This window comes from Wolffia australiana, chromosome 11 (genome assembly GCF_029677425.1).
Source record: "Wolffia australiana isolate 7733 chromosome 11, ASM2967742v1".
NCBI classification, from domain to species: Eukaryota; Viridiplantae; Streptophyta; class Magnoliopsida; order Alismatales; family Araceae; genus Wolffia; species Wolffia australiana.
The window spans coordinates 14454398-14481061 of NC_135845.1; the positions used below are offsets into that span (position 1 = coordinate 14454398).

At 41.8% G+C, this 26664-nt stretch overlaps 1 protein-coding gene across 2 annotated transcripts; it reads left to right on the forward strand.

The window, feature by feature from the left end:
* The first annotated feature begins 3269 nt into the window (after positions 1-3269).
* LOC144709430 (uncharacterized) lies at positions 3270-10732 on the forward strand. Of its 2 annotated transcripts, none has more exons than XR_013583027.1 (4): positions 3270-3687; positions 6812-6872; positions 8869-9875; positions 10463-10732. XR_013583027.1 is itself a non-coding variant. In XM_078582981.1 (4 exons), the coding sequence occupies exons 1-4, from the start codon at positions 3632-3634 to the stop codon at positions 8924-8926; spliced, it is 321 nt and encodes a 106-aa protein (XP_078439107.1). In that variant the 5' UTR covers positions 3270-3631; the 3' UTR covers positions 8927-9933. The 2 variants fall into 2 exon arrangements, 1 of the variants encoding a protein (XP_078439107.1); XM_078582981.1 differs by lacking the exon at positions 10463-10732 and adding an exon at positions 6357-6502 and having other exon boundaries at positions 8869-9933.
* Positions 10733-26664: the final 15932 nt, after the last annotated feature.

Here is a 26664-nt window from a genome sequence, read left to right on the forward strand (position 1 = left end):
TAATAAAATACCATACAGCCAAGAGAAGCTTAAATTCTTCATAAAAGTGAAATAAATCGTTTCAAGATTTAATAACATGGATTTAGGAAAAATTGAAGGAGAATGAACACCTTACTACAGGATCACATGTTTTTCACAAAGCACACAGTTGGAAACGCAAACCAAAACAAACGCCAACAAATCACATGTTTGACCTGTTCGTTCGTAGAGGACAGAATACGAATTTCCCATCTCTAGTTTTATTATCCAACTTTGTGTTATTTCCAAAAGGTTTGCGCCTCTTTCCTCCGTTATTGGGCCAGCGGATCTAGATATTTAAAGAGTTTGCGCCAATAAAGAGTTTCGTTCCAAAAGCTAGACGGATATTTAAAGCCCAATAAGGGAATATGCATATATGAAGTTTGTCTAAAATGCGAGAAGGAATTCAAATCTTTCCGTCGTGGCCGGCAGGGAAGGATCGAAGAGGACATGTTCGGCGCTCGAATTTCTCGGAATGCTGTCATTTTATATTTCGATGACTTTGCTGAATGCTGTTCTTCTTTCAGAAGCAAATTTGTCGATTTCACCGTCGATTTTTTTCTGATTCGATTGGCGGAAGCCGCGAGGCGATGAACCGTGGCTTGCTCAGACCTGGAAGCCGGAAGTTTTCCTTCCTGGACTGGCGAATCGGAAGTTTTCCTTCTGGGCTTGTATCTTTGGCATCGTCTTCGTCTCTCTCGTTCTCGGCTGTTCAACGCATCTGTTTGCGCATTTTAAAAGGTCGTCATTTTTCCGCCCCAGTTGGTTAGGATTAATAAGTTTGGCGCTTCGCGGTCATCACTGGGACCATATAGAATCATAATTTTGAAGTACAGGAAACCATAGTTTCTCCCGGGAAAACGTTGCGGAGATGATCTTAATTCTCGAATTTTCAGCTAACGCCTCTCATTCACTAACCGTGACCGCAGGTCAAGGAGAATTACGTGAATTGTCAATTCAACGTTGAATTGCGTTCGAATTTCACTCACGTTACATGGTGGCTTGAATAGGCCGTTAAGTTTGTGTCGCGTCTGTCTCGTTTGCGCAGATTTATTAGTAAGTAAGTGGGGTTTCCATTCGGTTCTAGGGATGCAGAGAGAAAAGTGTTTTGTAGCTCAAATTATCTCTGCGGTGCTTTTATTTGTGCCGAGTTTGTATTTTTTTTAGTTTTCAGGTACGTAAGAAAACTGTACTTGGTGTCTTTCGGAGTCTTTACGTGCAATCATGGATGCAAGTGGAATGTTAAAACAAGGGTACAAGAAGAGCTCCACCCACAGAGCACTTCTTTAATCGGCCATTTACTGTGTGAGCTTATTCGATGTTTGAGCTGAATGCTGATCTTCTTTCGGAATCTAATTTTTCATATTTTATTGTCGCATTTTTCCTGATTTGATCGCCGGAAGACACGAGGCGACGAACCGTGGATTGCTAGGATAACAGGATTTTGGTCGCCGGGTGAATCTGCATTATTTACACCAGAAGTCTAAATATCGAATAAGAGCGAGAGGGAGAGGCCAAAAGAGAGAAAGAGAGCACAAAAGAGAGAGGGATGAGAAGGTGTGGGATGAGAGCTCGATAGGAGGAGAGAAGAAGAGCACGAGAGAGAGAGAGGGAGGTGTCGAACGAGAGTTCCTTTGGGATTGAGAGAGACCGCAAGAGAGAGAAACAGAACAAGAGAGCGAGAGAGGGCGAGAGAAAGAGAGAGAAACAGCGCAAGAGAGCGAGAGAGAGAGAGCGAAAAAAGGAGAGAGCGCGAGAGCGAGAGAGCGAGGGAAAGAAAGAACCTGGCGCCGATCCAAGGCTTATACCAGAAAGAGAGCGAGAGAGAGAGACAGAGAGAGAGAGAGCGAGATAGATAGAGAGAGAGAGCGAGAAAAGGAGAAAAAGAGAGCGAGAGAGCGACCGAGCGAGAGAGCGAGGGAAAGAACCTGGCGCAGATCCAACGCTTATACCAGAAAGACAGCGAGAGAGAGAAACAGAGAAAGAGAGAGGGAGAGAGCGAGAGAAAGAAAGAACCTGGCGCAGATCCAACGCTTATACCAGAAAGAGAGCGAGAGAGAGAAACAGAGAAAGAGAGAGGAGAGAGGGAGCGAAAGAAAGAACCTGGCGCAGATCCAACGCCTATACCAGAAAGAAAGCGAGAGAGAGAAACAGAGAAAGAGAGAGCGAGAGAGAGAGAGAAAGAAAGAACCCGGCGCAGATCCAACGCCTATACCAGAAAGAGAGCGAGAGAGAGAAACAGAGAAAGAGAGAGGAGAGAGCGAGAGAGAGAAAGAACCTGGCGCAGATCCAACGCCTATACCAGAAAGAGAGCGAGAGAGAAACAGAAAGAGAGAGCGAGAGAGCGGGAGAAAGAAAGAACCTGGCAGATCCAACGCCTATACCAGAAAGAGAGCGAGAGAGAGAAAGAGAGCGAAAGAGACCAACAGAAATAATGCGAGTAGGAGAGCCAGAGAAATAAAGAGAGAAAGAGAGCAAGAGAAGAGAGCGCGAAAGCGGGCAAAAGAGATCGAGAGAAAGAAAAAGAGAAAGAGAGAGATAGGTAACGACAGCAAGCGAGAAAGACCGGGAAAGAAAGAACCGCGCTCAGATCCAACGCCTATAACAGACCTCCACTCCAACCTCCTCCGCCCCCGGGATCTACGGCAACGGTCGAGTAGATCAAACGAACGCTGTCCAGACAAGTGGCCAACCGACGCCGCTCCAAGAGCGACACTGCAGGGTGGCCATCCGAGGACCTCTCTCCTCCTCCGTCTAGTGTTTGTTTTCCTCGACCCCTCCACTCCTCCCCCTTCTTTATACCCTGTCCCACCGAGAGCAAGGTCGGCTATCTATCTCTCTCTCTCTCTCTCTTTCCGTCTCTCTGTTTCTTTGCGAGAACGCAGAAGGGTCGTCGTCGTCGGAGCAGGAAGGGAGGGTCATATCAATCTTCCCGCCGGGGGGCTCCTTGTCGTGGAAACCGATATCCAAACTCCCTCTTCGCACTTGCACCGAAACGAGAGCTGTCGCCTCCTCCTAATCTTCCTCCTTGGCTGGCCTTTGCTGACTATTCCAAGTGCTCTCGGCGACTTGCAGAGGAGAAGTTCCGTCGTCGCCGCCGACCGTGTCGTTGTGAAGAAGAAGAAGAAGCGTCCAACGCCAGCAAGCAAAGGTCTACAGCGTCGAACGCCATCTGCGGCTTTCCTTGGTGGGGGTGTCGCTTACTTCTCAAGATCCCTTCTCGCCTCTCTCTTTCATTGTGGGGCCTTCAACTGAGCGATGATTTTAGAGAGAATTTCTGAATTCCTCTCTAATATCGTCACTGAGTTCAAGGTCCCACAATGAAACAGAGAGGCGGAAAGGAGGCTTGAGAAGTAAGCGAGACACCCACCGGGGACAGTTGTACATGGTGCAGGATCCACAGATTAAGATGGCGCTGTAGTCGCTTTTGTTTGCTGGCGTTCGGGGCATCATTATCAGACTACACGGTCTGCAACGGATTTTCTCCTCTACGAGTCGACGAGATCACTTTCAGTGGCGAGCAAAGGCCTGTCAAAGTGGAAGTTGAGGAGAAGGCCACGGTCTTGGTTCAGTTCAAGGGCAGAGCATAGAGGGAGTCTGCGTATCGATTTCCATGGCAAGAAGCCCGATGTCACTAGAGGGGACGAAGAGGCTGAAGAAGTGGAAATGGTAAAATATCTTCATTCAAAGCTCTGTTGAATATTTAGACTGCGACGTGGCCTAGCATGATCCATTTTCAGGTTTTTACTCGCTCTTATGTTTTAATCTCATTTCGTTAGAAGTCTATTTCAACATGAATAGATCGTAAGGACAATGATGAGGGTTATGATGAGGATGATCATCAAAGGACGATGATAGGGGTTAGGATGAGGATGATGAGGATAAGGATGATGAGAAAGGTTACGAGGAGGACGCAGATGATAAGGATGATGATGCGGGGTATGATGAGCCTGACGACCATATGGACGATGATAAGGGTTATGATGAGGATGATGATCATATGGACGATGATAAGGGTTATTACGAGGATAATGATAATAATCGGATGATAAGGTTTATGATGAGGATGATGACCATAAGGATGACGATAAGGGGTATCATTTGCAGGACGGGCATATGGAGGATGATAAGGGAATACCATGAGGATGATCATGATAAAGATGATAATAACAGCAATGATGAGGATGAGGAGGATAAGGGCTGTGATGATGATGCTGATCATACAGATAATGATAAGGGGTAAGATGTGGATGATGACAATAATGAGGATGAGGATGATGACAATAATGACGATGAGAATGATGATATATAATATGAAGATAATTATGTTGAAAAGGAGGATGATAAGAGTTATGATGAGGATGGTTATGATAAGGATGTTGATAAAGGTTATTATGGGGATGATGATAAGGTTTATGATGATGATTATGCTGATAAGGGTTATTATGATGATTATGTTGATAAGGGTTATGATGATGATTATGCTGATAAGGAGAATAATGATCATGATGAGGCTGATAAGCGTTATGGCGAAGATGACAATGATAAGATTGGTGATATGGGTTATAATGAGTATCATGAGGAGAAGGCTAATGATAGTGGTTATGATATGGGTGGAGATAAGTGTTATGGTGAGGATTATAATGATAAGTATGATATTAAGGGTTATAATGAGGATCATTATGACAAGGATGACGAGAGTGGATATGATGAGGATGATGATCAAGGTTATTATCAGGATGATGGCAAGTGTTACTATCCAGATTATAATGATAAGGTTTATAATGATGATAACGGTTATACTGAGGATCATGATGTTAAGGATGATGATAGTGGGTGTAATGGGGACGAGGATGACAAGGATGATTATAAGGGTTATGATGCGGATGACGATGAAATAAGGCTGATGATGCGTGTGAGGATGAGAAGGTGAATGGTAAGGATGATAATAACGGTTATGTCGAGGGTGAAAATGATAAGGATGATGCTAATGATGATGACAAGGGTTATGACGAGGGTGAAAATGATAAGGATGATGCTAATGATGATGACAAGGTTTATGATGAGGGTAACAATGATAAAGATGGTGGTAACAGTGATAACGCTTATGTTGAGGATGATGATAGGCAGTAGGATGACCATGATGATGATAAGGGTTTTGATGACAATGACCTATGGAAATGATGATCATCATAAGGATGCAGATAAAGGTTATAAGCAGGATAATGATTAGTAGACTTATGATGAGGATGATGATGATAAGGATGGTGAGAAGGGTTATGATAATGATGATGATTGTAAGGTATGTGATGGGGTGGACTATCATAAGCACGATGATAGGGGTGATGATGAGGATGATGATACTAAGGATGATAATAAAGATGATAATAACGGTAATGATAAGGAGTCAGATGATAAGGAGGATGACGAGGGTTATAATGAGCATGACGATCATAAGCAAGATTATAAGGGTTATGATGAAGATGATGATCATAAGGATGATTATAAGGATTATGATTACAATGAGCATGATAAGGATTATGGGGGACGAGGGTGTCACAAAACTCTATCTTCTTTCCCGACCACCGTCACCCACTCAATCTCTTCTTTTCCACAGCTCTTTATCGTATCTTGCTTTCTGCTCTCCATCTACCCTTGCTAACAGATTCACATCTTCTCTAGCTATTACCGTTATCTCTTAATCTCTAACTTATCTCGCTCCGACATCTCTCTTGTTCTCTCTCTCTCTCTCTATAGATATGTATGTTATTTCTAGCTTTTGCCTCTGTTTCTCACTAAAGAGAACTGTTTCACATTTACACTTTCACTCTCTCTCCCTTCCATTTTCTCTCTCTCTTTACTTTTACTTATAATTTCTCCTCTCTCTCTTACATTCCTTTTCCTAGATTTTCTCCTATCTCACAGGTTCTTATTCTCTCTCTTCTAACTCATCCTCTTCATTTGAGCTTTCCCTTCTCTATCATGTTCTCTCGCTCTCTCTTGCTCTCTCTGTCTCTCTCTTACGCCCCTTTCTTTGAGTTTTGTGCTCTTCTCTCATTTTCTTTATCCTCAGCTCCTTTGACTTCTTGCCTGCAACTATTCAATCTTTTTCTATCAGCTCTTTCATCCTCTTAACCACCCCTAATTATTGATTATTCTACCACTCTCTTTCCTCCCTAATTTTTTTCTTCTCTTTAAAACTCCAAAATTTGAGTTTTCTCACAATCTCTGTCACCTCGGTGTAAACCACCAATCCCACATCTTCTCTCTACCACTTCTTCCAAAAGTGTCTACGGTTCATTTGCATTGTAACTAGATGTTTGTATTTCATTTAACAGGGGTTATGAGCCTGCCCGTAAGAACACTTTTGCTTCAGAATTATTAAGAAGTTTGGTGATTAGAGAAGAGTGGTTCTCTGATGATATCGACAATGGAAATGACCACCGTGGCATCTCGTCTTCAGCATCGATCATCTCTTCCTGTGGTCCTCCCTCCCTTTCTTCCATACCCTATCTTCCTCCATCATCTTCCTAACATCAAATCCTTGACCTCATCGGCCACACACATTCATCTCACCCTCATAGTCTCTATCTCGCATCTCATTTCCTCCCTTCTTATTTTTGTCCATTCTGAAACCTTTTTCTACACCGGGAGTTAATTTTCCGCACTTCATTTCCACCTCTCTTGTGGTACACATCAGCATCTTCTCTCGCCAACCAATTATTTCACCATCATCATATATGCTTCCCACACTTTGTCTTCTTCTCATTCGCACCCGTCCGTGGATCTGCAGATCGATGTCAGTCCATTCCATTCAACATCACAACAACCAAGCTATTGGCTTTCTTTTCAAGGTACCTTCTCCCACCTTAACCTTGAGATAATTGTTGGTTCATGATAGTTTTTTATTTGCTCTAAGCCGTTGTGGACCTCATGCATTTATGGGTTCAACTTTGAATGCATATTTTGAGCTTTCTACTCCCATTAAGTTGTGTATGTCAACGCATCAAACAAGGCCATTCAACATCAGAACAACGATGCTATTGGGCTTTGATAACACACTAATTTTTTTTTACTTCAATAGATTATCACAGTTTTATGAGTGTAAATAGTTAAAATAGGGTTGTTATCATTTATTACATATAATAAAATTTTCCAAGTTAATCCCTGATTTCCCTAATTTTCTGTTATTTATGAATTTTATGGAATTTATATAATGATAAGGATTATAATGATGATAACGGTTATAATAAGGATTATGATGTTGAGGATGATGATAGTGGGTGTAATGAGAGTGATGATGACAATGATGATTATAAGGGTTATGATGTGGATGATGATGAAATAAGGCTGATGATGCGTGTGAGGATGAGGAGACGGATGGTAAGGATGATAATAAGGGTTATGATGTGGGTGATAATGACAACTATGATAATAAGGGTTATGATGACGGTGATAATGATAAGGATAATGCTAATGATGATGACAAGGGTTATGATGAGGGTAACAATAATAAGGATGGTGATAACATTTATGATGAGGATGATAATGACAAGGATGATGATAACGGTTATGATGACGATGATGATAGGCGGTAGGATGAGCATGAGGATGATGAGGGTTATGATGACAATGAACACTATAAGGTTTATGGAAAGGATGATGATCATAAGGATGCAGATAAAGGTTATGAGGAGGATAATGATTAGTGGAGTTATGATGAGGATGATGATGATAAGGATGATGAGAAGGGTTATGATAACGATGATGATTGTAAGGTACGTAATGGGGAGGACTATCATAAGCACAATGATAGGGGTTATGATGAGGATGATGATACTAAGGATTTGGATGATAAGGATGATGACGAGGGTTATAATGAGCATGGTGATCATAAGCAAGATTATAAGGGTTATGATGAGGATGATGATCATAAGAATGATTATAAGGGTTATGATTACGATGATCATGATAAGGATTATGAGGGATGACGGTGTCACAGAACTATATCTTCTTTTGCGTTCACCATCACCCACTCTATCTCCTCTTTTCCACTGCTTTTTATTGTATTTTGCTTTCTCCTCTCTGTCTACTCTTGCTTACAGATTTACATCTTCTTGAGCTATTACATTTATCTCTTAATCTCTAACTTATCTTGCTCCCACATCTCTCTCACATCTCTGTGTCCTCTCTATGGTTCATTTGCATTGTAAAATGATGCTTGTACTTCATTTAAAGGGGGACTTGAGCCTGTCCGTATGAACACTTTTGCTTCATAATTATTATGAAGTTTGTTGATTAGAGAAAAATGGTTCTCTGGTGATATCGACAATGGAAATGGATATTGTGGCATCTTGTCTTCAACATTGACCAGCTCTTCCCGGGATCCTCCCTCCTTTCATCCATACCTATCTTCCTTCAGTTGCTATGAGCGGTTGTGGACTTTATGCATTGATATGGTTATGATTTGATATTTTAAACTTTCTACTCCCAATAAGTTATGTAAGTCAATCTCAAACAAGCCCACTCAACATCAGAGCAACCAAGCTATTGGGTTTTGATAACACACTAAATTTAATATTTGTTTTAAGAAATTATCACAGTTTTAAGCAATTATCATAACCAAGCTCGTCATGATGCATATGTATCGTCGCATTTTCATCCATTGTTTTATTTTGAGTCATTTAATATTTCTCCTTATTTTTTTTCATTTTCAGTGTTGTAAAAGGGGTCACTTATTGGGGCCCTACGTGTACTGTGTAATAGGTCCATCATGGCCCTATATAAGGCCATGATGGACCACGTACATCAGATCCGGTTATTTTGTGACAGTTATTTTATGAGAACCAGGTCTGAACGAGAGGAGGAAGAAGAGGAGAGGAAGGAGAAAAGGAGGAGGGTAAAGTAATGCTACCGAACGCTGCCAGTCTGCCACCGCCGAATGCGGTGAGGCTGCCTCTTCACCTGCTCGTCTTCCCTCTGCCATGTAAAGCACGCGCTGATTCCGTGGCCTGATCGCACGACGATGCTAGTGCACCTACGGCCATGCAAACGTCGTTGTATCCTGCGGGGAACCTACCTAGTGCTGCCAATAGCGCCCAACAGCCGTCAGTGTGCCGTCTGATCATTAGCTCGCGCCCTTGTGGTCGTGCATTGCGCATGCTGACCTTGACGCGAAATTGGCTAATGCCCGTCGTGCGTTAACGCTGGTGGTTTTGAGTCTTTAGCTCTGTACACGACAGCGCTCTGGTCAACGTCCTAGCCCACACGACAGTTTGTTGCCCCTTCCTACGACGCCCCCCCCCCCAGGCCTCGAGCCCCAGCCTCGCAATGGGAATATCAGCACATCGCAAACATGCTCATATAGCGGTCAAACAACAGTGCTGCATAGAGATAATCACACCGGACATGCAACTAATCGCTGGTCCAGACGATACTAGGTTGCTGTGCTTCTTCGGACTCGTCGCTAGCCCACACACCTAGTCGTTGGCCTGCGCTCCTGCGCGCGAGCGTTGTTTCATCGACGGGATCATGACACGCCGCTTATGAACCACTGTCACATTCTGCACCTACATACGCTGCTTGGATCCTGCTGCCCTTGCCAGCGCCATGTCTGTGATGTCGACACTACCACACGTGATCGTCGCGACTTCTGCAACCCTGGTTGTGCCTGCCGGGTTTGGTCGATCGCTTGACCCGACTCATCCAAGCTTCTCTTCTTCACATCCGTTCATGTGCCGGGCCATCGTTGCCACTCGAGCTACACCGTGCTCCTCTCCGGCACGTCCCCGTCGCACTTACCCGCTTCGACCACTGCATTGACGAAGACATTGACGATGAACTCTGGCAATGACAAGGTACACTGTTCCCCTTTGCTGGTTTGTTACATTCCTTTCTACAGTATTTTTTGGCTGCTCTCCACCACGCTCGAGTTAGTTTAGGTGATAGAAACTTTTCAAGAAGACTACAAACTAAGTGTTTTCCTAGGTACGGACCGAGTCCATCTGTTACATGTGAGCCCCTATGGATTTATTCAGTTTGCACCTTAGTCGCCATCGTCACTCCAAGGAGGGTCAGAAGGTCACCGTTATCATCATCGGTGGCCCGCCTTAGAGCTCAAAATTCAGTGAATCCCCACTCGAAGACCCCATGCACGTCCACTTCACCTAAGGCATTTCACATCACGTCATCACATTCCCTTTAGTGAATTACCCGTCAGACAAAGTCATTGATGACGTCCGACATCAAAATGAATTTTTAAATAAAAATAAGGTATATTTATAAGAAAATAAGAGTTTTAAGCAATGTCTAAAGTCAAAGGGGTATTTCTTAAAAGTTTGTCGCAATTATGCCCTTAAAACAGCTCTCGGTCGTGGTTGTAAGCAATTGAAATAGTTGCGAGGTTTTATTGAAAATAATCAGGATTTTATCATGGATTTTTCAGGAATAATGCAGGAGAGAGAAAGCAGAAAGAACGGCGTCGTTGGTTTTTTTTTGGGCGTTGGTTTGTGCATGCATATTTAATCAGCGACTCTTTTGCAAAATTCTTGGAAATTCTATCTCTGGGCAGTAAGTTCACCTCTTGTGCTGTGCATACAAAGCGCATGCAGGGGAAGGGACATGGCGCAATGTGATTCGGTGCGACTTACAGGTACATGCAAATCATGATGTATTGTATCTATTATTATTATTATTTTCTTCCTTTTGACTTTAGGAGGGGGGATATGTGGTGCTACAAGAATGAACCCCCCATTTTAAGTTCACACGCATTGGCCAATCAGAGAATGACACGACATTGTGTGTTGAAAAAAAATAAAACTAAATAAATGAAAATTGATCCAAAGGCTTAGATTGGTAGATTTTTATTTATTAATAACTTTTGATCCTGAAGTCGGATTGAGGTGATTTTTTAATGGATTTGCTCTCTCAACCTCCTCTTTCTATCTTTATGGTTGGTTGGTATTTATTCATATCAAGCCTGCATTGATAGATGAAACTAATTACTAAATGAGGATAAAATGGTAATTTTTACCATGTAACCTAGGTATTAAATCCAAATTTTGATAGGGAGAGCTCATTCTGGAGGTGGCTTAATCACACTTGCAATACCAAGAGGATATTCATCTTGGGTCAACCCTATTATGTGCTTTCTATTTCCTTGTATTGAAATTTTTGGTGTAATTTGGATGATTTGTTAGTTAATTTATTCATCATTCTTCTCTATCTTTGTTTGAATTTTTAAATCTCTAGGCTTGAGCAGAATGTATGAGCCCTTATTGAGATTGAGAGGAGAGATTGTGAAATTTACATAGCTATTCCATTTGCACATTAAAAAAATTATAAAAGTTTTGATTTCTAGGAGATATAAGATTGCCTTTATGATCTAGTAGTTACTAAATTTTGATACCAAATCCACCAAAATAAACTAAAACCAAACCATGTTTCTTAGATCCCCTCTAATTGACCCCTTGGTCCTTTTTATCGGATCAAAGAAGACAATCTAGAGCTCCTTAATTCTTCTATTCTTCTCATCTCTTCTACCCCCCTTTTCTAAACTGTTCATCTAATTAGAGTAAGTTGATCTCTATTCAAGATTGAATTAGCTCTACTTAGGATCAAATTATTCACTCATATCACAATTGAATTACCTCACTAGCTTCCACGTGGGCGATACTTCTACTTATCACTATGCATCTTAAGTTAGGGTTTTATAAATTTTATTTTATAAGCAAAAATCAACAATGACAAGGGTTAATAAAATTGCAAAATTCACCCCTATTTTCAGGAAAGCAATGCTAAGAAAATTAAGTTGATTTTCATTTCTATCAATTCAGTGCTTTAAAATTGTGTTTAAGATATTTTTGAAATAAATTTCTATAAAGTGTGTATTGTTAATCTAATAAATTTCTTGCGCTACATTTTACTGCTTATCATAGACAATATTTTCTAAGTATTTTATTACTTTTAGATCATTAGATATCATCGTTTCAGTTTTAAGCAATCTGAGCCATTCGAATATCTCTCTCCTTCAAGGAAAAGCTTTTATGACGGAATGCCAACATGACACTAAGTTCTAGGCGTTGAAAATTCAAATAATTATTTAGAAATTCTTAAATAAATTTAAATTTTGGTTTCTGATTTAATGCAATTTTAATTTTGAATATGACTTTAGAAAGTTCTATAAAAATAAATAAATCCAGGAAAATCTGAATGTCATATCAACAAATTAGTAAACCCCTTAAAATATCATGCTATTAAATAGATATTTTCGGACATAAAATTATTTTATTCATGAAAATATTGTCAAAAAATTATGTTAAGATACCATAAATTGAAGAAAAGCTTAAATTAATTATAAACACCTTTTCTTGAGAATAAACACCTTACTCCAGAATCATTTGTTTTTTTTGTAACACACACAGTTACCAACGCAAACAAATACAAAACCTAGCAACAATTGTGACCTCTTTGTTTGTGGAGGGCAAAGCATAGAGGGAGTCGGGGTATCGTTTCCATAACAAGAAGCCCGGATGCGAGCAAAGGTGACGTCACCGGAGAGCAAGATAGAGAGGAGGATCAGCGGCGAGAATTCACATCAAATTACACTATTGTGCAAGGAAATGGAAAATGTCTTCACTCAAATCCCCATTGAATATTCATACTGAATAGTGGCGTAGTATCCTCCATTTTCAGGTGTTTAATCACTCCGACAATTAATTTTAACCCATTTATCTTATTCCATTGGAGATTATTTCAACATGAATGGAGCGTACGGACGATGATAGGGGTTCTGACGAGGATGATGATGAAAAGAATGATGATAACGATTATAATGAGGATGAAGATGAGTGTTACAATAAGGATAATGATCATGATGGTGCTGACAAAGGTTGCAATGAGAATGCAGACGATGATGATGAGTATGAGAGTTATGACGAGCATGATGATAATAAGGGTGATGATAAAGGTTCTGATGAGGATGGCAGTCATAAGGATGATATTAAGAACTATTCTGAGAAGGATGATCATCAGTATGATTATAAAAGTTATGTTGAAGCTGATGATTGTAAGGATGATGATATGTGTTATGATGAGGTTGATAATCATAAGGTGATGATAAGGGATATGATGAGAATGGTAATCATGAGACGATGAGGATGATGATAAGGATTACAATGAGGATAATGATGATAAGGATGCTGATAGGGATTATGCTGATGTTGAGAATCATAAGGATAATGATGTGGATGATGATAATAAGAATGATGTGGATGAAAATATTGTCTAAAAATCATGTTAAAATACCATGAAACAAAAGAAAGCTTAAATTCATTATAAAAGTGAAATGAATAATTTCAACCTTTAATAGCATGGAGGAGGATAAACACCTTACTACAGGATCACATGTTTTTTTATAATGCGCACACAGCTACAAATGCAAACAAATACAAATGCCAGCAACAATTGTGATCTGTTCGTTCTTCAAGGGCAGAATATGAATTTCCCATCTTGAGGACTTTTACTATCCAACTTTTGCGTACGCGTGGATTTTTTTGCACGAGCGTTGTTTATCATTGTGGCATGGTTGTGCTTCTCACCCGGTGCGTTAAACAAGGATTTATTCACCATAGCCTTGGCGTGCGTTGCACAATCCAGCGGGTTGTTGGTGACAATGATGACGACTTCGATGAGGTTGTGGCAATCTCAAATGGGGATTCTCCATCACACAACCGTTGCCTCTTGATGGCGCGGCACCGTCCGACACCGCAGGGCCGTCACTCGAGGAGCCAGCACCGTCATCGAACCCACCACCGACACGTATCCAGCCGACACGACAAGCCGCAGCATCTACGCGCAACCCCGGGTTCAGATATTTAGCGTGACGACGGGCCACCGTCGACCCGTACTTGCTCGCCTTTCCCTCTTTTTATTTCCCATTTTACAATTTCTTCGTACCCGCATGTTGCGAGGGGAAGTTCCCGCATGAGGATATCTTTCCCTCCCCTTAGTGGGCCTAATGAACCCATTTTCTTTTTTTGGTTTTATTTCTCTTTCATTTTGTAGTTAAGGGGCCCATTTTCCTCTCTCCTATAAAAGGGAGGGGAGGGCGTCCCCCTCAAACACTCTTGAATTTTCTATGAAGTTATAACTTTTAAGAAGTTGAAGAGTCACGTTTGTGGAGGAGAGGAAGAAGAAGAAAGGAGAAGAAGAAGGAAGAAGAAGGAGAAGAGGAAGGGGAAGGAGAAAGAAGAGAAGAAGAGAGAGGAGCAGGATCGTGACCCGCCGCCGAGCTGTCGCCCTCCGCCCCTCAAGCCGCCGCCGCCGACGCCGTTCCCCGGCCGTCTTCGCCCGCCGCCACCGTGCTGCTGCCTTGCTGTAATCCACCGCCCGACGCTGCTACGAGCTCCGCGGCCTCCCCAGTCCTGCGCACGCCGCTGCCTCACCGCCGGAGCGCGCCCGTGCACCGTCTTCCACACGCCGAGCGAGCCCAGCACCGCCCGCAGACGTGGGTCGCCGCTGCGAGTCCCGTCGCGGCCCCCCACCGCGCGACTCACGCGCCACCTGTGTACGTCGGCGCGCCGTCTCCTGCCGGCCGAGGCCACCTCTACCGCTAGCCCACCGCAGGTCGTCAACCTGTGGGCGGCCCCGCACCGCCGTCACTCACTCGCCGCGCGCAACCTCCCTGTGCGCCCGCACGCGCGTCCTGCTGAGCGCCGCACGCTACCCGGCACTCGCGTCCGCGCGCTCTACCAGCAGTGCCCTGCCCGCGCCTGCATCAGCGCTCGTGCATCGCGCGTGGTGCGTGCTACGGTGACCAATGCCCGCCACACCATCCCAACCCCCGCGACATCGCTACGACCACCGCCCTGCGCCCAGTACGCCAGCACCCTCATCTGTTCGGTCAGCGCCTTTGCCACGCCCGCACCCCGCGCCTCCCCTCGCTCCCCCACCAGTCAGACGTCGGCGCCCTCAGCCTTGCTGTTTTCTCTGGAACTCCTGATACGAGATATCTGTCGCCAGTGCGACGAAGATACCCCTACTCTGCTGCTCTTTACGTCTCTTACTTTCTTCAGTGCACTTTCGATTCGCCTCCTCCGTGCTCGGGTTAGACGTAGGTGAGAGTGGGACAGGTTGAGAAAACGACGACAGTCTATACGTGGGTCTTACATGCCCGGTACGAGTCGGGTTCACCTGACGTGTGTGAGAATATGAGCGGGGTATCCCCGTTCGGCGTTGTACTCACCCTCGATCCTCTTGGGCGAGGTTCGGGGGGTCTGTTTGACCTCACCAGAAGCGATCCCATCAATCTGTGGAACGGCAACACCGCACTTCGGCGCACGCACGTACTATAGTAGGATTTTCACATTTCCATCATCATTCATATCTGTCCATTCGCACTTTCGGATGACACTCATCGTCGACGTCTGAATGAGATCCTTATTCGATACCGTTCCGTTACCATCGGTGTCAACCGGACGACGTCTTGACGACCTCCGGCATCACCTCTTTTTCTCTTTTCAGTTGAACATGAGCATCATCATAATCACCATCGCCATCATTATCATCATCATCATCATCATCAACCTTCTTCTATTTGGTAATCGCCAACGATTGAAATGCAAAAAACAGGTACTGGTTGGAATCACAGCCGTATTCTCTACTTCTCTTTCTACCTCATCATTACTATCCGACCACCATCACCACCATCATCATCATATCAAAATCACACCACCACCACTACCATTATCATCATCATCTAGTGTTTGCCCACACGACTGACATTGATATCGGCAAATAAATTGGGACAGTGTCTGATATCGCATATTGATCGATATCCGTCTTTTAGATATGGACGGATATCGGTTGGCTAAGGACAAGACAGATATCGAATACTAGACATCAATTATCATTATCCAGATATCAAAACCGATATCCGGAAGTCGAGGACCGATATCCAAATATTGTTGTTAACCATTTTAATCCCGTATGGAAGATGTGTAGGAGTTTTTAAAGTTTAAATCCTGTCCAGCCATTTTTCATAAATACGCCTGTATTATATTGCATTCAAAAACAGATGCTGCTTGTGACATTATTAGAGAAATGTCCCCCCTGATGCTATATTCTCCAAATAGGAAAACTATATGACAACAATAGTTTATTTATTAAGCCCCTATAATTTATGTATTTCAATTCATACCTATGAAACGTGTAACCTAGCTTTTTTAGGGGGCCTATTTCTAAGGAATATTTAAAATATTTTCCTCAAAATTAGAAATTAAACCAAAAGCTTATTTTATTAAAGTAATATCATGTATACGGTGAAGATGTCTCCTTATCCACCATAAATCCCTGATAAAATGAAGAAACGTTTTGGGAAAGGTTGAAATAAAACAATTAATGTATACACTATATTAAGCTTATACATGATTTAAATACATACATGCACACAATATAGACAATGTCACATTAGTGAATTAAGTGCAAATTTTAAATAATTTATATTAGTGTTTTTGTAGGATCTACGATCAGTAATGTAACATTTTTGATGTTAACAAATCTAGATATTTATAGTGAAATGTTGAAAATTCTACAACTAATGCCCACACTATATTGATCTTAAACATGATTTAAATACATTCGTAGACACAATATAGCCAATCGGTAATTGAAATTTTTTTGATGTTTGGAAAAAATTTAGGAAGTTTTAGATAAATGTTAAAAATTCTATAAATAATGCTCACACTATATTGCTCTTAAACATGATTTAAACACATAGGTACACACAATTTAGCCAATATCACATTAGTCAATTAAGTGAAAATTTTAAATATTTATAATTGTAATTTTGCTGGATCTACAATCGGTAATTGAAATTTTTAATATTCGAAAGCAGGTTAGTATGTTATAGATGTCGGCGACAACAGATGTCCTCGTCCTATCCCTAACACAGAAGTGGATGACGACATTGAGACGGATATCAATATCGGATATCGTTACTGTAGCAACCGATCTCCGATATCGATATCCAATATCTGACACCGATATCTGATATCCAATGTCTTTTCGGTATCCGATACAACATACGTCCTGATACTGTCATCCAATAGCGGTATCTGGACAGGCAATCATTAACATCATCATTGTATCATCATCACCATCATTATCACCATCGCCATCCCCAACACACCACCACCATAACCATCACATCATAATTATCTAAGGCTAGCATCTAATCCCACCTATAGGGCGCCGCCGCCTTTCCACTACAAGATTATGCCGCTTGCTCAGTAGACAGTCTGAAGAAATAAGTAAGAATACAATGTTTGTGGGACTAATGAACAACAAACATCATATGTCTCGTCCTTGGTCACAGAGGGTGATGACATGACGGTGATCGATGATGATTTTTAGCCCCACGACAAGGACAGATGACGAGACAAAAAACCAGTGACGGTTGACATGACAATGACAGAGAATCTCAGATGCCTGACGTAACGAGACGCCCCTCATTGATGATGCTGATGACCGAAATTTTTTAGCATATAAATTTTTTAGCAAAGAGTACGGGATAGAGCGTATGAAATAGAAAGGCATGGAGTTTCAGAGAGAGAGAGAGAAAGAGAGAAAGAGAGAGACAGAAAGAGAGATGGACAGAGAGACAGAGTAAGAGAGAGGGTGAGGGAGACAGAGAGAGGGTGTCAGGAAGAGAGAGTGATTTGTAAAAAGAGAGAGAACTGAAAAAATTCAAAAAATTAAACAATTAAAATTTTAATTGTCGATATGTCCTTTTGTCACCTCTGTTAGGGGACGCTGTTCAATGACAGGCGACGAATATGTGATGGGACGCGTCAGGAGGGGAGACTTCACAAACTCCTTGTCACTTGCTCATCCCACACCAGTCGTCATCCGTCCCTTCATGTCCCAGAAGTACCTTTCCTTATGCGGGACTGTGTTTTTAGGATTATCTGGACGAAATAATATATATTCAACTGTTTTGCTTCTTTTCTACTTTTGCACGGCTGGAATCCCACCTATTATTTTGTTTGGTGGGGTCCACAAAGTTTTTGGCGTGGGCCATCGCAGTTGGGTCTAACTGATATAGAAAACGCCCAATAAGAGAGAACAATGATTTATATATTTACTTTTGCACGGCTAAATCTCCATTTCAGCCAGCTCCTCCGGTGCACGTGCCGAATAGCACGTGCCGAATATTTATTCGGCACTGAAGCATACATATTGAGCCCAATCACGAAATATGTTTTGTATAAAAGCTAAGTTTAAAATGTGACCTGGTCAAGTCACACATTGAAGAGATGTTCCGCGGTGGCCGGAAATCTTCCCAGAATCTGCAAGTTTATTCGATGTTTGAGCTGAATGCTGATCTTCTTTCGGAATCAAACATTTCATATTTTACCATCGAATTATTCCTGATTCCGGGAATTTTTCTGATCGGCGGACGACACGAGGCGATGAACCGTGGATTGCCAGTGCCAAAATTACTGGACTTTGGTGGCAGGATAAATCTGCAATACTTATACCGAAAGTCTAAAACTCCAATAAGAACGAGAGGGAGAGAGCAAACAGAGGGAGGGAGAGAGCACAAAAGAGAGAGGGATGAGAAGGTGTTGGACGAGAGCTCGATAAGAGGAGAGAGGAAGAGCACAAGGCAGAGAGAGAGGGAGGTGTCGAACGAGAGCTCGTTTGGGAGAGAGAGAGATTACCAGAAGAGAGGGAAAGAGAGTGAGAGAGCGAGAGAGAGAGAGAGCGAGAGAGAGAGAGAGCGAGAGAGAGAGAGAGCGAGAGAAAGAGAGCGAGAGAGCGAGAGAAATGGAGCGAGAGAGAGCGAGAGAAGGAATGAACCTGGCGCAGATACAACGCCTATACCAGAAAGAGAGCGAGAGAGAGATAGAGAGCAAAAGAGATGAAGAGAAATAAAGAGAGAAGGAGAGCAAGAGAAGAGAGAGATGAAGAGGGCGAAAGAGATCAAGAGAAAGAAAAAGAGATAGAAAGAGAGAGAGAGAAAGAGAGCAAGCGAGAGAGACAGGGAAAGAAAGAACCGCGCTCATATCCAACGCCTATGACAGAACTCCACTCCAACCTCCTCCCCTGGGATCTACTGCAACGGTCGAGTAGATCAAATGAACGCTGTCCATACAAGTGGCCAACCGACGCCGCTCCAAGAGCGAAACTTCAGGGTGGCCATCCGAGGGACCTCTCTCGTCCTCCGGCTAGTGTTTGTTTTCCTCAACCCCTCCACTCTTCCCCCTTCTTTATAACCTGTCCCACCGAGAGCAAGGTCGGCTATCTATCTCTCTCTCTCTCTCTCTCTCTTTCCGTCTCTCTGTTTCTTTGCGAGAACGCAGAAGGGTCGTCGTCGTCGGAGCAGGAAGGGAGAGTCATATCAATCTTCCCGCCGGGGGGCTCCTTGTCGTGGAAACCGATATCCAAACTCCCTCTTCGCACTTGCACCGAAACGAGAGCTGTCGCCTCCTCCTAATCTTCCTCCTTGGCTGGCCTTTGCTGACTATTCCAAGTGCTCTCGGCAACTTGCAGAGGAAAAGTTCCGTCGCCGCCGGCCATGTTGTTGTGAAGAAGAAGAAGAAGAAGCGTCCAACACCAGCAAGCAAAGCTCTAAAGCTTTCCTCGGTGGGGGTCCCGCTTACTTCTCGAGATCCTTCTTTGCTTCTCTCTTTTACTGTGGGGCCTTCAACTGAGAGATGATTTTAGAGAGAATTTCTGAATTCCTCTCTAATATCGTCTCTGAGTTCAAGGTCCCTCAATGAAACAGAGAGGCGGAGAGGAGGCTGGAGAAGCAAGCGAGATGCCCACCGGGGACAGTTGTAGATGGTGCGGGATCCGCAGATAAAGATGGCGCTGTAGACGTTTTTGTTTGCCCGCGTTCGGGGCTTCATTATCAAACTACACGGTCTGCAACGGATTTCCTCCTCTACAAGTCGACGAGATCAATTCCGGTGGTGAGTAAAGGCCTGTCAAAGTGGAAGTTGAGGAGAAGGCCACGGCCTTTGTTCAGTTCAAGGGCACCTCTTCTCTCTACCACTTCTTCTGAAAGTGTCTACGGTTCATTTGCGTTGTAAATGGATGTTTGTATTTCATTTAAACGGGATTATGAGCCTGTCCGTAAGAACACTTTTGGTTCAGAATTATTATGAAGTTTGGTGATTAGAGAAGAGTGGTTCTCTGGTGATATCGGCCCTGGAAATGACTACTGTAGCATCTCGTCTTCAACATCGAACATCTCTTCCTGTGATCCTCCCTCCCTTTCTTCCATACCCTATCTTCCTCCCTCATATTCCTAACATAAAATCCATGACCTCATTGACCACACACATTCATCTCACCCACATAATCTCTATCTGGCCTCTCATTTTCTCCCTTCTTATTTTCGTCCATTCTCAAACCTTTTCTACATTGTGAGTTCATTTTACACACTTGAATTCCACCTCTCTTGTGGTACACATCAGCATCTTCTCTCGCCAACCAATTATTTCACTATCATTATATATGCTTCTCACACTTTGTCCTCTTCTCATTCGCTCCCATCCGTGGATCTGCAGACCAACGTCAATCAATGCCATTCAACATCAGAACAACCAAGCTATTGGCTTTCTTCTCGAAGGTACCTTCTCACGCCTTAACTTTGAGATAATTGTTGGTTCATGATAATTTCTTATTTTCTTTGAGCCGTTGTGGACCTTATGCATTTATGCGTTCAACTTTGAATGAATATTTGAACTTTCTACTCCCATTAAGTTATGTATGGCAATGTCCAACAAGGCCATTCAACATCAGAACTACCAAGCTATTAGGCTTTAATAACACCCAAAATTACATATTTATTTCAACAAATTAGCAGAGTTTTATGCATGTAAATAGTTTAAAATAGGTTTGTTATCATATATTATATATTAATTAAAATTTTCAAGTTAATTCTGGATTTTCCCTAATTTCCTGTTAATTTATGATTTTTGGGGAATTTATTTAAGCTCGAAAAAAATTCTGTTTAAATGAAAATGACAGGTTTAAAAAAATTAACTTTAATGCTAACTAATGTGGGGACCAATTACTGCATTGGATTTTTTGGGAATTTATTTAGGGAATAAATGAGTTTTAAAATGAAAATATACTATATTTATATGGAAAGTAATAGTTTTTAAAAAATTTCTAAAGTCAAAGGGGTTTTTCTTAAATTTTCGTTGTAATTATGCTCTTAAAACAGCACTCGGTCGTGGTTGTAAGCAATTAAAATAGTTGCGAGGTTTTATTGAAAATAATAATGATTTCTTATGGTTTTTTCAGGAATAATGGAGGAGAGAAAAAGCGCAAATGACATGTAAATAAATATTTTTTGGTCGGCGTTGGTTTGCGTGCGCATATTTGATCGGGGACTCGTTTGCAAAATTCCAGGAAATTCTCTCTCCGGGAAGTAAGTTCACCTCCTGTGATGTGCATACAAAGCACACACATGGGATGTGGCATGGCACTATGTGATTCGGTGTGACTTACATGGACATCCAAATCATGATATATTGTGTCTATTTTTATGTATTTTTTTCTTTATTTTGATTCCAGGACAGAGGGTATGTGGTGCTAAGAGAGTGAACTCGCCATTTTAAGTTCAAATGTGTCGGCCAATCAGAGAATGACATGGCAGTGCGTGTAGATGAAAAATCAAATTAAATATAAGAAAATCGATTCAACGACTTCCTTGGTCCATATTGATGGAAATATATGTGGCCAGCAAGCCAATCACACATTCCACATCTCGTTCCATATTCGTTATAGTGTACGTGTGATGCGTATAATGAAGTCCATGAATACATGATCGGGCTTAGTGAATTATGATGATATCGTAATGCGGAGATCACTAGTCTTTAAGCATGTGTTCTAAACATTCCTATTTGAAAGATATGCGAGAAGGACATCGAAGTATCCGGATAGAATAGCACTATCTAGCCTCACTCGTATGATGACTATGGCCGGTCCCGTAGCCATTAGTGTGGCGACACTAAGGATAGATAGTGGGTGCTCTTTTGTGGAAAGAGTTCACTGAATAGATCCGTACGAATCTCTGAATGGTATTATACCAAACTGTCAATCAGGTTGATTCACGTCACGATTGTGTAAGTGGTCCTAAGACCCGAGACACCAAAGACGTCTTGTGGACGGACGGTTGTACTTTGGCTGTGGCCAACGAGTCTCTAATCATGGGATTCTAAATGGTCTTAGTTCGGGTGCATCAAGAAGTACACGAAGGCGATTGAGTGGTCAAGATGGGACCGTCCACCCTCTGTATAAGAGGTGACAACTCAAGGAAGATGAAATAATGAAGTCCTTGGCCAAGGCAATGAAATATCGGAGAAGAGTTCTCCGATGATTTCCGAATGCATCAGTGTTAACTCGGATGATCGATTAGGGTTTGACAGTTGACCATACCCTAAGTTGTCCAAGGAGCGTCAAGTGGATGAGGGATTATACATACATGGTACCCGATGATGAACAGGTTCCATGAGTGAGTCGATACACACTCCTTTGTATCTTCTAGGGCACGAGGTGTTGCTTGGCACCCCACGTGTCGGAGTCTTGACCTATTGATTGGGTTAAATCGATCCGACGTTAATTAATCTATATGATGATATAGTTAATAAATTTTGAAGGCCAATAAAGGTTATTGGGCCGCTGGAGTCGTTAACTAGACTGATCCATGGGCCTAGAGGGTCACACGCAAATGGTCTTTTGGACGTTGGAAGATATACTTAAGTTTTGGGGGTTTTTATGAAAAATACCCACTTAGTATAAATAGGGGAAGGCCCTGAATGAAATTCACCCAGGCCAGAATTGTTCAGGGGCCTTTCCCCTTCTCCATTCTTCCCACACCCCCTCTCCATCTCTGATGTGATCGGGAGGACGTAACTACGCCGACAGAGAAAGAACGGGGCTCGTCAACTAGAAGGAGGAGATCCGACGCGCCGAGGACCGCATGGATACGTCTAGAGGCTGCACACTTGAGCAGCTAGACTCGTCTTGCTCCGGGATCCAAGAAATCACGAATGAGATTCGTGCAAAGGTACTTTATTTTAATGAGTTTTATCGATGTCGTTCGATTCGCAGAAGTCTTCCGCTGCGCATCGTTTTGTTTTATTCATCCAGATCAAGGCCTCTAGAACCCAACAGATATTTGTTTATTAAAAACTTTCGATCCTGAGGTTTGATTGAGATGATTTTTTTATAGATTTGCTAGTCTCAACCTCTTCTTTCTATTTGTGTTGTTGGATCATTCAGATCGCGCCTGAATTGATGGACACAAATTTCTTACTTAATGAGGGTTAAATGGTAATTGTTACCATAAAACCCAAGTATAAAAGCCAATTTGGAGAGGGGGAGGTCATTCTGGAGATGGCTCTTTCACAGCTGCAATACAGAGAGTAGTTGCAATATTAGGTGCTTTCTCTTTCCTTGTATTCAGATTTTTAGTGTATATTGGATGATTTTTAGTTAATTTCTTCATTTTTCTTCTCTATATTTGTCTAAATCGCTAGGCTTGAGCGGGATGAACAAGCCCGTACTGAGATTGAGAGGCGAGATTGTGAAATTTACCAAGGTATTCCCTTTTTACATTAAAAAATTATAAAAAATTTAATTTGTAGGAGATATTAGATTGCCTTTTTGACCCAATCACTAGTAAAATTTAATACCGTATCACCCAATAACAAACTAAAACCAAATCATGTTTTCTTCTATCCCCTCTAGTTGACCCCGTTGATCTTTTTTATCGAAACAAAGAATTCAATTTAGAGCTCCTTACTTATTCTATTCTTCTCATCCCTTCTACCCCCCTTTTCCAAACTTTTCGTCTAAGTAGAATGATTTGATCTTCATTGAAGATTCAATTAGCTCTAATTAGGCTCAAATTAGTCAAGCATATCACAATTATGTTACCTTATGAGCTCCCTTGGACGATACCTCTACTTATCACTATGCATCTTGATTTAGGGTTTTATATATTTCATTGTATAAGCTCAAATCAACAACGACAAGGGCTTGTAAAATTGCAAAATTTATCCCTAGTTTTGGTTATCAATGGGCACCGTTGCCGGGGAAGCAACGCTAAGATAAGATGAAAGTTCAGTTGGTTTTAATTTGTATCAATTGAGCGCTATAAAATTGTGTTCAGAATCTTTTTGATTTAATTTTTTATAAAGTGCTTATTGTTAATCTAATATATATTATTGTACTATATTTTATTGCTTATAATAGACAATATTTTTTAACCATATGAAGCAACCATGTCTCACTACTATGGGCAAATTTCTCATTGTCATTTGTTGCATCAAAATTATCACCATGATCATTGTCTTTATGAAAGTTAACAATCTGAATATTTTCTTCATCTTATAGATTTCTCGCATCATGGTGAAAAAATACATTGTGACATCAATCCTTTTATTTATGATTAAGAGCATTCACACCAGGCCTTCCCCATTTATCATGTGCATTTGTATAATCTGAAACCTACACAGTCAACAACCCCTAAATTTGGGGTTACCGTTATTGTCGACAGCCGTCACCTTGGAGTTCGGAGCTCAATGAATTTCCACTCTTCTGTCCTGCATGTACATTCCACTCAGGACATTTGCATCCATGTAGTTACATTCACTTTGCAATTTTGCCCATCGGACAATGCCATCCACGACGTTCGACATCAGCGAGCCACTTGAGAAGCAAGCTATTACAGCCGGAGGCTAGAGAAATATGCGCGAGTTTATGAGTGGCGGTAATGCAAAGTGTTAAGAAGAAGGCGTGTTAGCGGTAGAGCAGACGGAACGGTTAGGATAACGAACTTGAAACGCAGAGCCCGAGTGGCTAGAAAACTGCTTGTTAGTGGCAAGTAGCGCCCTAGTTGATGGCACTCCTCTCTACAGGTGGCACTCGAGGAAGCACGGGGCATTGCAAGAAAGGACCTATGAAAGTCGGGGCAACCCCTTCCCCTGGCAATGCGTACAATGTCCAAAGGGGGCAGGATCAAGATCATATGGTTATTCTACAAATACAACAGACGCATTCAACGGCCAGGCGCCTCTCTCTTTCTGAGTTATTCCAGCTTCATCATTCTTTTGTATACGATTACATGTAAATATATGATAACAACCCCATTTTAAGCTCTATTCTCTTTCGCGTTCATCGTCATCCTTTCTATCTCCTTGCTCTCTTCCACATCTCTTAATCGTCTCTTGATTTCTCTTCTCTATTTAACTCTTCCTTACAGATTTACATCTTCTCTAGATATTACCTTTGTCTCTTAATCTCTAACTTATCTTGCTTCCTCATCTCTCTCACCTCTTTGTGACCTCTCTCTCTCTATCATTTCTAGTTTTCTCCTCTGTCTCTCACTGATGAGAATTGTACTACATTTACCCTTTCACTCTCTATCCCTTTCAATTTCTCTCTCCCTCTCTTTACCTTCACTTATATTTCCTCCTCTCTCTCTGACATCCTTTTATTTCTCTCCTCAACAAGCCTTTTTTTAGATTTTTCTCCTATCTTTCAGGTTCTTATTCTCTCTCTTTTAAGTCATCCTCTTTATTTGAGCTTTCTCTTCTCTATCATGTTCTTTCTCTCTCTCTCCCTAAGCCCATTTATTGAGTGTTGTGCTCTTCTCTCATGTTCTTTTTACTCATATCCTTTCGTTGACTTTTCGCCTACAACTATTCTATCTCTTTATATCATCTCTTTCATCCTCCTAACCACCTGTCATTTATTTTTTTCTTCTCTCTATAACTTCCAATTTTGAGTTTTTCTCAAAACCTCTTTGACTTCCGTATAAACTACCAATAACACCCCTTCTCTCTACCACTTCTTCTTAAAGTGTCGGCAGTTCATTTGCATTGTAACGTCATATTTATATTTGATTTAAAATGGCTACGAGCCTGTCTGTATGAACACTTTTTCTTCATAATTATTATGAATTTTGTTTATTAGAGAAGAGTGGTTCTCTAGTGATAATGATAATGGAAATGGCTATTGTGACATCTCGTCTTCAACATTGACCAGCCCTTCTTGGGTTCCTACCTACCTTTCTCCCATATTTTGTCTTTCCTCCTCTTTCTAACATCTAAACCTTTACCTCATTGACCACGCACCCTCATCTCACCCTCATAATCTCCATCTTGCCTCTCATTGTCTCCCCTTTTCATATTTTCATACATTCTCACACCTTATCCGATCTACCTTGCGAGTTTATTTTCCACACTTCAATTCCACCTCTCTTGTGGTACACATCAACATCTTCTCTTGTCAACCAACTACTTCACTACCATTATATACACCTGTTTGCGGAGCTTCAGATCAACATCAACCAAGGCCATTCAACATCAGAACACCCAAGCTCTTTACTGCCTTCTCCAAGGTACCATCTCATGCCTTAACTTTGAGATAAATGTTTGTTCATGATAATCTTTTAATTGCTCTGAGCGGTTGTGGGCCTTATGCATTTATGTGTTAAACTTTGATAGGGTGTTTTGAGCTTTCTACTCCCATTAAGTTATGTATGTCAACGTCAAACAAGGCCATTCAACATCAGAAAAACCAAGCTATTGGTTGGTTTTGTCAATGTCAACCAAACTAATT

Coding starts and splice junctions, on each gene's coding strand:
- LOC144709430 (XM_078582981.1), top strand. CDS start 3,632: ATGGCAAGAAGCCCGATGTCACTAGAGGGGACGAAGAGGCTGAAGAAG. Junction 3,688..6,356: donor AGGCTGAAGAAGTGGAAATG/GTAAAATATCTT, acceptor TTCATTTAACAG/GGGTTATGAGCCTGCCCGTA. Junction 6,503..6,811: donor ATCGATCATCTCTTCCTGTG/GTCCTCCCTCCC, acceptor GTGGATCTGCAG/ATCGATGTCAGTCCATTCCA.